This window comes from Rhinoraja longicauda, chromosome 22 (assembly GCF_053455715.1).
Source record: "Rhinoraja longicauda isolate Sanriku21f chromosome 22, sRhiLon1.1, whole genome shotgun sequence".
Classification (NCBI taxonomy): domain Eukaryota; kingdom Metazoa; phylum Chordata; class Chondrichthyes; order Rajiformes; family Arhynchobatidae; genus Rhinoraja; species Rhinoraja longicauda.
In genome coordinates this window covers 27,657,516-27,670,789 of record NC_135974.1, presented here as the reverse complement: position 1 = coordinate 27,670,789, position 13,274 = coordinate 27,657,516, and the positions used below count along the sequence as shown (strand labels likewise).

Genomic DNA, 13,274 nt, shown 5'->3' with positions numbered 1-13,274 from the left:
TTTGCTCAAGATTCCAACATCTGCAGTCCCATATCTTAACTTTATATTTATCCATATTATACCACATATTCCATTTATCTACATTGTCATGAAGCTTTTTTTGTGTCTCCCTCACATCTCATAATCCTCTTCACTATCATGGTGTCAGCAGACTTAGGAATATTATTCAGTTCTCTCATCCTAATCGCTGATATTATTGTGAATAACTAGACCCCAAGCAGTGATCCTTGTCCCAATTCACTGGTCAGCGTTCACCATCTTGAAAAAAAGCTCATTTATGCCAACTGTTTCACATCACTACATTTCAAATTACATGTAAATATAGTATTTCAGGTGTCATATCAATCAAAACACACAATATTATATGCAGTCCCATAACTTTTTTTTACACTTTTCACTTCATTAAAGATCTTCAGAAAATCCATTACTTTCTTACTTTCCCTCTTTTCTTACTTTCCCTCTTTTGCTCTGCCTAAAGTGGATAAATACCTGTAAAATAAGCTTTATTAACAAAACTGAGTTTAATCACGCTTAGAAACATCAATACTGATGCATTGAAATGCATGGCAATAATTAAAGATCATTTAAATGGCACCTGCAAAATACTATATTTTGATGAAGGTTGGTGTGTTCATTTGTAGATTGCTTAAAAGCTTCGGGTGGATTTGGCATGCTTTGATAAAGGAAGGAAAGTTGGACAACTATTGGGGTTTTTAAATCTAGGTTGCTTGAAGTGATCTTGCAGTGTGTGGCTGTTAGCTTCGGGGGGGGATGGGCACTGATTTGAGATACCTGTTGATGGCGCGCATCAAGTCAAGTGCACAGGTGGGTCAGGCCTCCGGGCCGTCCACACTCACTGCCGCCCCTCAACTGCCAGTGCGCGCGGCGAAGGACCTGCGGGACGACGGGCACGGGCTGCGGGCGCGGGCGCGCGCTGGTTGGGGGGCGGGCGCGCGATGGTTGGGGGGCGGGCGCGCGCATGCACAGGTTGGGTTTCCGGGGAGGCTGACGTAATCTGACAACAAAGTCCGGAGTTTAGTGCAGGTCGTCAGGAGGAGGCGGCGGTGGAGTTTGAGCCGTTGCTCGACACACGCAACCGCCATTATCGGCGACGGGGTTCATCCTGGACTATCTTCCCTCCCTCCCCTCACTCAGGCTGAGCCGCTGTCCTTGGGGGGAAACGAACGAGCGAGCACCGGGCGGGCGAACGTCGCTACGAAAATGATCAAGACTCACCATCGCACGTCGTCCAAGTCCTTGGAGACGGTGGAGGTGAAGAGCAAGGTGCGTGGGTGACGGGCACGGTGTGTCTGGTGAAATGGGAACTGGGTGTGGGAAGGTCTGTGAAGCCGTCGACGCAGAAGATGAGTTAGATCCAGTGTCCTGGCTAGTACCCCTGTTGGCGCAGGATCTGTGACCAGTGTGTTGCCGCGGCCAGGGTTCAATCGTCTGGTCAGACGCAGGCCTGCTACAGCTTCAAACATTTAAACCATTGCTTTGCGATTCCACTTGTTTCACCATTCAGGTTCTGCTGGGAGTTGAAGCATGTGATCGCACAGTCCAATGAATATAAATCTTTCCTGCACCTACTTTTTGTTTATAAATGCTTGCGCCCCTTAAAATATTTTTTTGGACAGCAATGTGATTTGTAAATGCCATCCCTAAGCAATTAGTAAAGCATTTCGGATATATGAAACTAAGAGTTCCCAAAAGGATTGTGCTGTAAGCTCATTTTAAATGGAAAGGAGGTTCTAATTATCTGGATACTCGACTTAATTTAAGATTGAACCATCAAAAAACTGTATTTGAAGAATGAAATTACATAATCTTTATTTTTGTCTGTAGAACTTCACGAGTGAATGAATATGACTTAAAAACTACCATTTTAAATTCTAACTTTTAATGGGGATCATTGCCATAATTTGGCAGTGTTAACATGCAACATTGGTTGTACATAGAATGTAAACTATGGACCTGTAATTTGGATCGTGTCCAACAGTTTCTTCATGTGAACATGTTGATGATGAAAACATTAATTAGACCATGTTGTACATGTACTGAAATCAACATCTTGGGAGTCTAATGAATTTAGTCCTGGTTTTAGTTGATTGATAATTTGACTTGCTGTATCTCTTGGAAGTTGTGAGCTTTTCTTTATAACTTGAATCACTTAGCAAAAGGAAAGTACATAACTAAGATGATAAATCAAATCTAGAATCCACCCAAGAGGTATTAATCCAACCTGTTTATGGGTGTTGCTGTTAGGTTTTCAAAGTTTCTCTGTCCCTAGTTTCTTTGGATGAGCCAATTTGCTCTGGTAAATCTCATCTCTCACCTTTGCCATGTAGGATTTATTTAATTTGGCTTCGTGTTCAGCACGGACATTGTTGGCCAAAGGGCTTGTTCCTGTGCTATACTGTTCAATGTTCAAGTGTGTGAAATGCTGTCTATGAGTTACAAATATATTTGAGTGTGTTTCACCTATTACTAAACTGGGATATTTATTCTTCTTGAATTAAATCAATTTTTTAGCCTGGCAGACAATTTTTCATTTTGTGTTAGAAAATGAGTTGCATTCAGTGTTCATCAGTATTCAGGATTGTGATATATATATGATAACAAATGGACATGGTATGCAGAATTGCAAAAAAATATTTTTATCACTCTGCCTCCATGATCGCCTGCTTTTTACTAATCTTTGATCAGTAATTACAACTCGTTTTGACAAACAGGTTTTTGTACCTATTAAAAAGGAAATAATGATTTTCTAGACTTTTTTGCTTCCATGCTTTAATTAGAATTCTTTATTTTGGGTAAAATCATAGGAGAATGAAAGTACATGAATCCATTCAATCTTGTTCAATTGTGCCTGTGTAAAGAAATGCTGATTTGCAATATGTTCCAAATATATGAATTTCGTACAAATAAAAAATTCTGAGTGACATAGAAACGATACATCTAATTTTCTTTTATATTATATAAAAATATTTGTAATAATATTTCTTTTAGAATTCTGCCATTTAAATTCACCAGATGCATTTTTGAAAATAGTCCCAAATTATATAGCTGAAATGTTTACCCTTCTTTCCCCCTTTACTTATTTAGTTTGGGGCAGAATTTCGTCGTTTTTCTCTGGATCGATCCAAACCTGGGAAGTTTGAAGAATTTTACGGATTATTGCAGCATGTCCACAGAATTCCAAATGTTGATGTTTTAGTTGGATATGCTGACATTCATGGAGACTTGTTACCAATAAACAATGATGATAACTATTTAAAGGCAATTAAGACTGCAATGCCTTTGCTCAGAGTGTTTCTGCAAAGGAAAGGTAAGAAAGTTTAAAAATTGGTATACCGATTCTTAGAATTAACTCTGTGTAATCAAAACATATAAATGTTGCTCTTTCAGAACATTAAAACTACTGAATAGCCTTGACATTAAATGATCCTGACCTAGGATCAGGGGATGTTCAGGAGAATAATTGCTTTTCAGTCAGAGAACTGACTTCTGTGCAATATTGTGTGCTACGTGTTAAATGGTTAAATATTTTCAATCCATTTTCCACTCTTATTTTCACTACTTTGAAGGGAAAACATGGAGCTGAACTTTTTTGACTAACGTGTAATTCTGAAGGGAACTGTTAATGTTCAGCCATTGCCATGGGATAAGGTCTTAGTCTGGACATTGCAACACAAGTGAGTGTAGAATAATGGAGCACAGTTGGTGATTCTAAATGGTGAACGAGGTGCAAGAAAATCTGGTGTATCTTTTTTGTCCTGTTTTAAGTTTTTGGGCATGGGCTTGATTAATAGTTGAATGGATATGTTTGCTAGTATGAAATCGGTTACTACTACTGACATCATTGTTCGTGGCAGACCAAATTACCTGTACATCTGACATAATATGTGAGGGCCCCTTAGCGAGACAGAACAAGTATTGCCAGTGACCCCAAATTTTTCTGATACACAGTCACCAACCTAAAACATTATATATTTCTTCTCCAGGCATGCTGCCTGGCCTACTGAGACCTTCTAGCACTGTTTTTCTTTGATTATTTTATGAAATGTTTGTTTAAAACAAGTAGAATAGAAATTTGAAGTCTTTTAGATTTCAGTCACAAGTCACCTTTCCAAATATGTTGTGGGCGGTGTATATTTTCGGCTATCTCTAGGTGTTTTCCAAGATGTGCTCGAAATTCCTGTTTAACGTATCTGCAACTTTGTGTCATCTGTGTTACAATGGTAAAACATAACATTTAATACCTAGCTTCCTGTTTGACAGCTTCTGTCATTGGATGATTTGTGCCTTGTATTCTCTAAACATGTTAAATTGTATTTGTGGAGTTTATTTCTACCTTTTTTAGTATAAGTAGTTTGTTGAAGACCCTCAAACTGAAATACTATTTTATTTAGTTTAAATATGAAAATAGCACTGACTTAAATATTAGGAAAATTCAATGATGTGGTATATGGAGTTCATTGTTTTTTTTAACGATCTTGTCTGCGGAACCCCTAAATCCTGTCTGAATTTTTATTTTTTAAGTTCATGCTCTGATTTGTAGTGGAAAATATACAGGTGTAAACCTTTGCTGGAATTGGATTTGGGCATCCCTGTGGGGTGGATAAAACACAACTAATTTTGAGCATGGAAATTAAGAAGTTTTGGTTGATTTGAAACAACGTATGTGGTTTGGTTTCCATTTAAGAATGCGTATACCTGTCATTGATATACATGACAACTTCATGTATGAGCTTTTTCAGATCACTGCAGATTATCTATCCATTGTCAGTCTCTGTCATCTTGGTGATGAAAAGGGATTCAGTGTTTCCCGTTTTGTAAGACATCTGACATGCAAATATAACTGAAGTTTACTTTGGTACTTTTCTGAAATATTGATGCAAGTAGCAGAATGTTGTTTAAACAAATTGGACAGTGATCTAATGCTCCAGATAATTCCTAATAACTCATTTATAATCTTTTTCTATTATTTTGATTTTACATTCTGCCTTTACTGGTAAATTGGGCATGTTTCAACTAATCAATCTGCCTTGCCAACTCTTTAAGGATTTTTGTATGGATACCATGATAGTTTTGTTTCTATCATTGGTTGTATTTTTCTCTCGATAGTGACGCATTCAAAGTAAAGCACTTTCCATTGTTTCCACCTTTTTGGCTTCATTTGTGCTCGCCTTTTTGCCTGAAGTCTGAATCTTCTATGACAAGTTTTACCTTTGCTTCAAACTTTTTTAGGCTGTTCGCTATACCTGAATTGTGGAGTTTTATTTAACAAAACGATTGTTGTTCTACTTGATGAAACTTGTCTTTCAACTTTAGCTGCATGATGCCTATTGGTTTGTCACTATTTTAGTAATAGAGTACACTACACATTCGCTGAACATCTGTATTTCCTCATTTTTGTGAAACTTGATCTGAACTGATAATTGAACATTGAATAATGTTCTTGCAATTCAAAAATTTTTGGATAGCTATCTAGATGTGGCACGCTTTTTTATTCGTAAACATGATTGCATTAAATGCATAATAATTAAGTCACACTTTCTGGTTTATCCTTTGTTTAAAAGTTGAAGTGATGAGTGAATTGCTTTATCAGTTCAGAATTACCTCCACTGCTTGGAGAAAACAAGAGCTTTGCAGCCGAAACTTTAATCTGATACCTGTAGTTGACTCTTTTTGGATTGGCCTGACAGTCAACAAAATCTAAATTGAGTATTTGTTTTTGAGAGTGTTAGTTATTTTCAGAAAGATAATCTCATGGACAAGAACTATTCAATAGACTCGGACACGAAAAGCAGTCTGCACTCCTGGAAAGGAATCGTGGTTTGTTACTAAACTTTGTATGATGTAGATTCCAAATATGATCGAACATTTGGGTAAATGTAATAATTAGAAAGGTGATGTGAATACCACTTAAGATGGACATTGAAATTGTGGTAGTGGATAGAGTCAATATAAGTAAATATATTGACTGCAGGCAGGAGGGGAGTAACTACACTTGTTATCAGAGGCCATTGCCATAATATGCAGCAACAATAAAAAATAAATGATAGCAGAAATAAAGTAAAAGTCCTAGTTGGTAACATGCTGGTGCAAAAAAAAGCATTGATTGATTTAAACTTGGGTGTGTTTTCTTTTCAAATACTGGCTCCTATATCACATTAAACATCTGGAGGCATTGGAAATAGATTACCAAATAGAAAACAAATCAAAACAGGCGGAGGATGTAAATAGTGGATAAATATGAACCAAGTGAAATAGTTTGGCATTCTGTTAGAGTTATGTTGATAATAAATAAAGTTCATTCCACGTTCCTTTTAGCATTTTTACAGGAGAAAGTGTCACAACCTATACCAGTATAGGACTCTCCAGAGCCTTACTTTGTCCCTTTTTAATCTTTGTAGTTGTCCATTTAGATTGCAAGCACATTTTTAAAAGATAGTTACATACTCATCGTTGTCATCTTAATAGCAAAAAGCAGTGCTGCTGTGATATTTCTTCAGCTCATCGGCATGGCTTTTATGCATCTGCAGGATGCAAAAGATGCCAGCAAGGCCAGCATCTTGTCCATCCTAAACTCTACTTGGTGGTGAACTGTGTCTTTGAACCACTGTAAATCATAGTGATAGTAAAGGGTGCTGGTATTTCCAACCAGCAATAAAGTAGGAATAGTGATTATAGCTCCAACTGAGGTACTATTCAAGCAGGCTATTTTAACTTGGATGGTGGCAAGCCTCTTCGGTGTTTGAGTTGCATTTGTCTGCAAATGTGCATTGTAAATGACTTTGGGAAGTGAGGTAGTGAGTCCTTATTCTACAGCAAAGGACTTGATTTTTGATCTGCTCTTGAAGTGGGCCCAGATAAGTATACGGTCATTGCTAATGCCCAGAATGTTCATGGTATGGACTCGGTAACAGTAGTGCCAATTAATGTCTGAATAGATAGTTCAACTTTTTTTTCTTGGAGGTGACCATTACATGGGACTGGTATGACTTTAGTGTCACTTGACACTTATTACCAAATACCCAAATGTTTACAGGCTATGTGTCATTTGATGTTTCCTTTATTAAGGAGTTATCAATTGAAGTAAACATTGTTTGATCAAATATCCCATTTACAATGCTTAAGGAAAGATCATTGATAAAACAACTGAAGTGATTTATTGAGTACAGGAAATAGTGACGTAGAACGACAGTGATGTCCTGGAGTTGGGACTAACTAACCTCCAATAACCATAACCTTGTTTTGTGAGAAGACTCAAGTCAGTAACTTCTCCCCCAAATGCAGCATTGATTTCAAGTTGGTTGCATTTGCCCAACATTTTTGAAATTAAACTCTTTCATTCACGTTAAGACTGAGGCTGCAGTGAGCTGAGGAACAGAGTGGTCCTGGTGAAAGACAAATTGAGCATCAGCAATGGACATGTCTGTCATTTTTAAGTAAAATTGTGAAATAGAAAATGGGATCAAGAATCATCAGCTAACATTTCAACCTCCACCCCCTTTGTTTGATAGTCTTTAAAGCTGTTATGACATCTGTATCCCCCCCCCCACCCACCCCCAAGGTCAGTTAATATCATAGACCAGGAATTTAAAAACGCTAGTTTATGCTACATTTCCACAAGGCTGTGCAGCTGGTATATATACTTCCCATTGTGGTTTTAACTTTTTTTTAAGTGATTTCTTTATTGTATTAATGGAACAATGTAATGTACAATATTTCAGCAAGCACTGATCTAATTCATTTCCTGATGCGGTCTATCTCCAAGTTAGATCAAGCTAATGCTCCTGAAGTTGCATGCAAAGAGAATTGTGTATTGGGGCTAATGGGATGGAAATATTTCTCTAGTTTGAATTTGGCTCCTGTATCTGCCAAGAGAGGATGCTCCACAGGGTATACTTACTGTTCTGGCAGAAACTTCTGCCTTTTGAAAGAGTTGCTTTCTACTAGGGTAGCCAATTTTCACTGGTCCTTGAATGTGCTGTTACATTTCTTTTGCCCTGTTTTATTTTATTGATTAAACTGTAGGGTGGTAAATTTGTAATCAAGGCTTTCATCACTTGAGAGTGTAAGTAGGTGTTAAAATATGATAGCATTCTCATGGCAATAGAAATATCGAGAAGATTTAATGTTGTGATCTGTGTGTGGGGGGGGGGGGGGGGGGGGGAAGGGGGTCTGGAATGTTAGCACTTGGATTTGTTTCAGGTAATTAGTTATTTAAAAATCTGTTCTTTTCTCAGTGTGATCTATGCATGTTCATTTCTTGCATGTTTTCATTTCTTTTTGATTATTGAATGAATGGTTGTTGTTTATTTCATATAAAAATTTGGCAAGTGTCTTAATGAATCATTTACAATGAAGTGCATCATATCTGCATACAATCGTATTTGTAGCAGTATTTATGCGGGATAGAAAGTTTGGAGAGAATTCCATTGCAGAATCATTGACTGAACATTTTTGCATTTTAACTTTGCTCCTACAACTCCTGTTGTTGGAGCAGGAGGACAAGCAAATTACTGTGTGGAATCACAGCCAAAACCTGTCCTTTGTTTACCTGTGCTGACCCCAATATAGACAATAGACAATAGGTGCAGGAGGAGGCCATTCTGCCCTTCGAGCCAACACCGCCGTTCAATGTGATCATGGCTGATCATTCTCAATCAGTACCCCGTTCCTGCCTTCTCCCCATACCCTGAGTAATATGTCCTGAGACAAAGGCCCTTCATTCTAAAATGAAACTATTTATCCTCTAAAAGTTTAATTTAGTTTATTGCCAATTGTACAAAGGTACAGTGAAAAGCTTTTTAGTTTACTGTACACAACTGATAGTTTATGCTACTGGATAATAGATCTGCAAAATCCTCTGATCCACAAGTAGGATGAGTCAATCAATGTCTGCAGCTTTTAAGCCAACGTTCCCAACTCTTTCAGTTATCTCTGAGCATGTTATGTGTGTTGCAAGCCTGACACCAGTTTCAAGGCAACAGTCACACTGTTCGGTACTCTGTCCTGGCAGGACACCATCTGGTAGACAATTGGAATTTAAAAAAAGACTAAAAAGCATTTCTAATGAAGTTGTAAATTATGTTGCTAAGCAATGTAGAAAAAGATTCAAGGTTTTTCTTGAGCTCTCTTTGCAAAAATGTAATGTCACCACAATCTTGTGGAAATTGCTGATATATGACTGCTCAGAATTTATGGAGGAGCAACCAGGATGGCATTGAAAACCTGTCCAATCTAAGTGGCAGAAGGTGTGCAGCACCTCCCAAACTGCCTGCCTACTCACCCATTCAACCACCATCAACGTCTCCACTTTTTCACACAGCATGGTGGGTATATGGAACGAGCTACCAGAGGATGTAGTTGAGGCAAGTACTACAACAACATTTAAAAGGCATTTGGACAGGTACATGGATAGGAAAGGTTTATAAGGATATGGGGTAGGCACGAGCAGGTGGGACCATTGTAGATAGGGCATCTTGATTGGCATGAGCAAGTTGGCCCAAAGGGTTTTTTTTCTGTGCTGCATGACTTCACGGTTCTATAATATAGTGAAGTTTGCTGTTCTAAAAGGGCTACAGGAGGAACCTGGACGAACATGACTGTTAGTCAATTGGATGGTAGAGCAGGTTTGAAAGCAGTTAATAAGGGATACATTCTAGAATGGATCAATAGAGACATGAGAGTAAAAAGCAATGATGTTTTACGGAATTGGGGTATTGTAGTCAGCTGTTCATCTTATTGTGGGATATATGTGAAGCATGTAAGATGGTCTGGAATAGATTTGCAAGAATGCTTCCTGCATCGACGGACCACAAATACAACAGTAGATTACAGGCTGGGATTTCTTCTTTGGAGAAAGCCATAGATTTGTTTGTCCTATTTGAAACTCTCGTCCTGAGAAAACAGACTTGGCTGTGGTAGCGAGTCTGGGTCAAAACGTGGTCGTAGAGTAGGAGGGCAGGAGGAACCACAGAGGGGGAGTAGCGGAGGGACAGCACCTCGTATTTCGCTGGGGCAGCTTACGGCCCAGCGGTATGAACATTGACTTCTCTAACTTTAGATAGTTCCTCTGTCCCTCTCTTCCCCTTCCCAGTTCTCCCACTGTCTTCCTTCCTCCACCTATATCCTTTCTTTGTCCCGCCCCCCCTGACATCAGTCTGAAGAAGGGTCTCGACCCGAAATGTCACCCATTCCTTCTCTCCAAGATGCTGCCTGACCTGCTGAGTTACTCCAGCATTTTGTGATACTGGAGATTTGTTAATGTATGTAAAACGATAAGTCTGGACTGAATGGATGGTGCAGGCTGTTCCTATTGATGGAAGTGTTGAGGACTGGGAGTTATGGATATAAAGTTAAGAGAATGAAGAGGAAAAAATTGAATGCACTGCTTGCAGATATGGCGGAGGCAAGTTTCATCATGGCCTTGAAGAAAATTGGATAAACATGGTGATGGAAAATTTTACGGCTACAGAGGAGTAGTCAGGGGTTGGAGCTACGAAGTGACTTTGGTAGCCCAGCAAATGCTGCCTTTACCACTCTACTTGTGTTGCGACGTTCGGGGAGCAATGGATTTGGACCCCAAGATCCCTCTGTACATCAATGCAGTTAAGGGTCTTGCCATTAACTCTACAATTTCCCGTTGTATTGGACATCCCAAAGTGTAACACCTCACACTTGCTTACATTAAAATCCGTTTGGCATTTCTCTACCCATACCTGTAACCGATCAATATCCCGTTGTATTCTTTGGCAGCCTTCCTCCACTTCCCTCTGCTTCTATGGCTAAGTCAGTTCTGAATCCACCAAACGGTCCGTTGATGCAGCTCGTGTAGCCCCTGGGAACAGCACTTTCTACGGTCCGCCACCACCCACAGGTCGTACTTGGTCACCATGGGGCTCCCCACAACCTGTTGCTGTTTCTTCATGTTTCTTCATTATGCTTTGTTAACCATCACTGACTGCCTGTCACCCTGTCCGCTTGGCCCCTCTCCCTCTTTCCCCGGAGTCGCCCGCATACCCCACATTGGAAGCAGCAGCATGTAAGAGGGGATGGAGCTCCACAGTGACTGAGCATGTCTTGTTGTTGACAGTGGCCTGGAGAAAGAGCTGTTGGCCAGGGGCTACAGCATGAACCGCACCGGACCATGCGGTGGGTGAAGAAGGGCTCACTAGTGCAGGCCAGTGGTATCGGCACCTATGTTTAAGGTGAAACGAAACAGTGCTGGAGTAACTGCAGCCTGACTCAGTCTGAAGAATGATCCCAATGTAACTTAACAATGTTCTCCAGCGATGCTGCTTGACCTGCTGAGTTCCTCCAGCACTTTGTGTCCTTTTTTTTTATGAACCATCATCTGCACCTCTTTGTGTCAACTACTTACAATGATAATACCTTATTCGGTTATAGCGGACAATTGACAATAATGGGCACTATTCCCCCCCCTCTCCCACCGCCCCAATAGTCCGTTTAACGAGGGTTTACTGTGCTTGTGTAATACCTCGCCTACATCCTCTGACTCCAAGCATAAATTTACATCTTCATCATTGAGTGGTTCGACCTTCTCCCTAGTTATTCTTGTGTTTTTAATGTATGATTAAAAAAAACCTTGGGATTTTGTTTAATCCGACTGGAATCTGTAAACTCCAGGTTTGGATTTGTTTTGTTTCACATCACAATCCTTTCTATATAATGCAATTGGGAATAGCAAAAGATGACAGTCAATGGAGAATTTAATGCAGAATGGACCCAATTATGAAGCGTGTCTGCACTACTCAAAACATGAAAGATGGTTAATTTTCCTTTACAATGGACAGGATTTGATTCTTGATGGTGAATAAACACCCTAAATCTAAATTGAGGGGTAGTTTTGAACTGTGAGGTATGACAAAAACTTGTGAAGAAAGCAAATCTCAATAAAATTCAGTTAACTGTCATTTGGGTTAGAGATCTGCATGGTACATAATGTTCAAGAAAAGACTTAGAAGGGGAAAAAATTAAAGGAACATTGTTGCATATTTTTAAGTACACAAACGCTTCTAGAATATAATTGCATATTACCCATTCTGATAACATTATGTACCAACAGGACTTTAATATTAGCAGCATATTATTCAGAACATGGTCATTGTTCAGATGAAAATTTCCACATTATAAAATTTATGGTGTATGTCACATGCTGCTGGAATTCTTTCAGCACTTGTGTACTCCAGTAATTAGTTTTATCAAACTAAAGGAGTCTTCAACAAATTGAATGGGAATTTAGAAGAAACTTTACCCAAAAGGCAACAAGGATCTGATGTACACTGGGCTGATCAAACATGAAATTACTTGACTTTTGGAAAGTGATGTCCAAGGCTGAAAAGCTGAAGAGAAGTTCAATCGGAAGCCAAAAAAAATCTTGAGTCGTTTGATTGAACTGGCATACTTTTAACTGATTGAGGATAGATTGCATAGGTCTCGCCAATGTAGAGAAGTTGACATCTAGAGCAGCGGATACAATAGATGAGGTTGGAGGAGGTACAGGTGAACCTCTGCCTCACCTGGAAAGATTGCTTGGGTCCTTGGATGGAGTCGAGGGGGGAGGTAAAGGGACAGGTGTTGCATCTCCTACAGTTGCTGGGGAAAGTGCCTGGGGAGGGGGTGGCTTGGGTAGGAAGGGACGAGTGGACCAGCTAGTTACGGAGGGAAGGGTCTCTGCGGAAAGCCGAAAAAGGGGAGGAGATGGAAAGATGTGGCCAGTAGTGGGGTCCCGTTGGAGGTGACGGAAATGTTGGAGGATAATTTGTTGTATACGCTGGCTGATGGGGTCGAAGGTGAGGACAAGGAGGATTCGATCCTTGTTACGAATGGGGGGAGGGGGAGCAAGAGCAGAGCTGCGGGATATAGAGGAGGCCCTAGTGAGAGCCTCATCTATAATGGAAGAGGGGAAGCCTCGTTTCCTAAAGAATGGGGACATTTCTGAAACACCTCATCCTAGGCGCAGATGCGGTGTAGACGGAGAAATTGGGACTAGGGGATAGACTTTTTGCACGAGACAGGGTGGGAAGAAGTGTAGTCAAGATAGCTGTGGGAGGAAGACTAACTTTAGATAGCTCCTCGACCCTCTCTTCCCCTCCCCCTTCCCAGTTCTCCCACTGTCTTCCTGTCTCCAACTACATCCTTTCTTTGTCCTGTCCGCCCTGACAACAGTCTGAAGAAGGGTCTCGACCCGAAACGTCACCCATTCCTTCTCCAGAGATGCTGCCTGACCCGCTGAGCAT

At 40.0% G+C, this 13,274-nt stretch overlaps 1 protein-coding gene across 1 annotated transcript in view; it reads left to right on the top strand.

Annotated features, from left to right (window-relative positions):
- The first annotated feature begins 1,045 nt into the window (after nt 1-1,045).
- The window catches only part of LOC144604506 (partitioning defective 6 homolog beta-like), a 29,005-nt gene continuing 16,776 nt past the window's right edge, over nt 1,046-13,274 (top strand). Inside the window, exons 1-2 of the mRNA XM_078419000.1 lie at nt 1,046-1,284; nt 3,106-3,328. Coding sequence (XP_078275126.1) covers nt 1,222-1,284; nt 3,106-3,328 — 286 coding nt within the window. The 5' untranslated portion in view covers nt 1,046-1,221. The remainder of the gene's footprint in view (nt 1,285-3,105; nt 3,329-13,274) is intronic.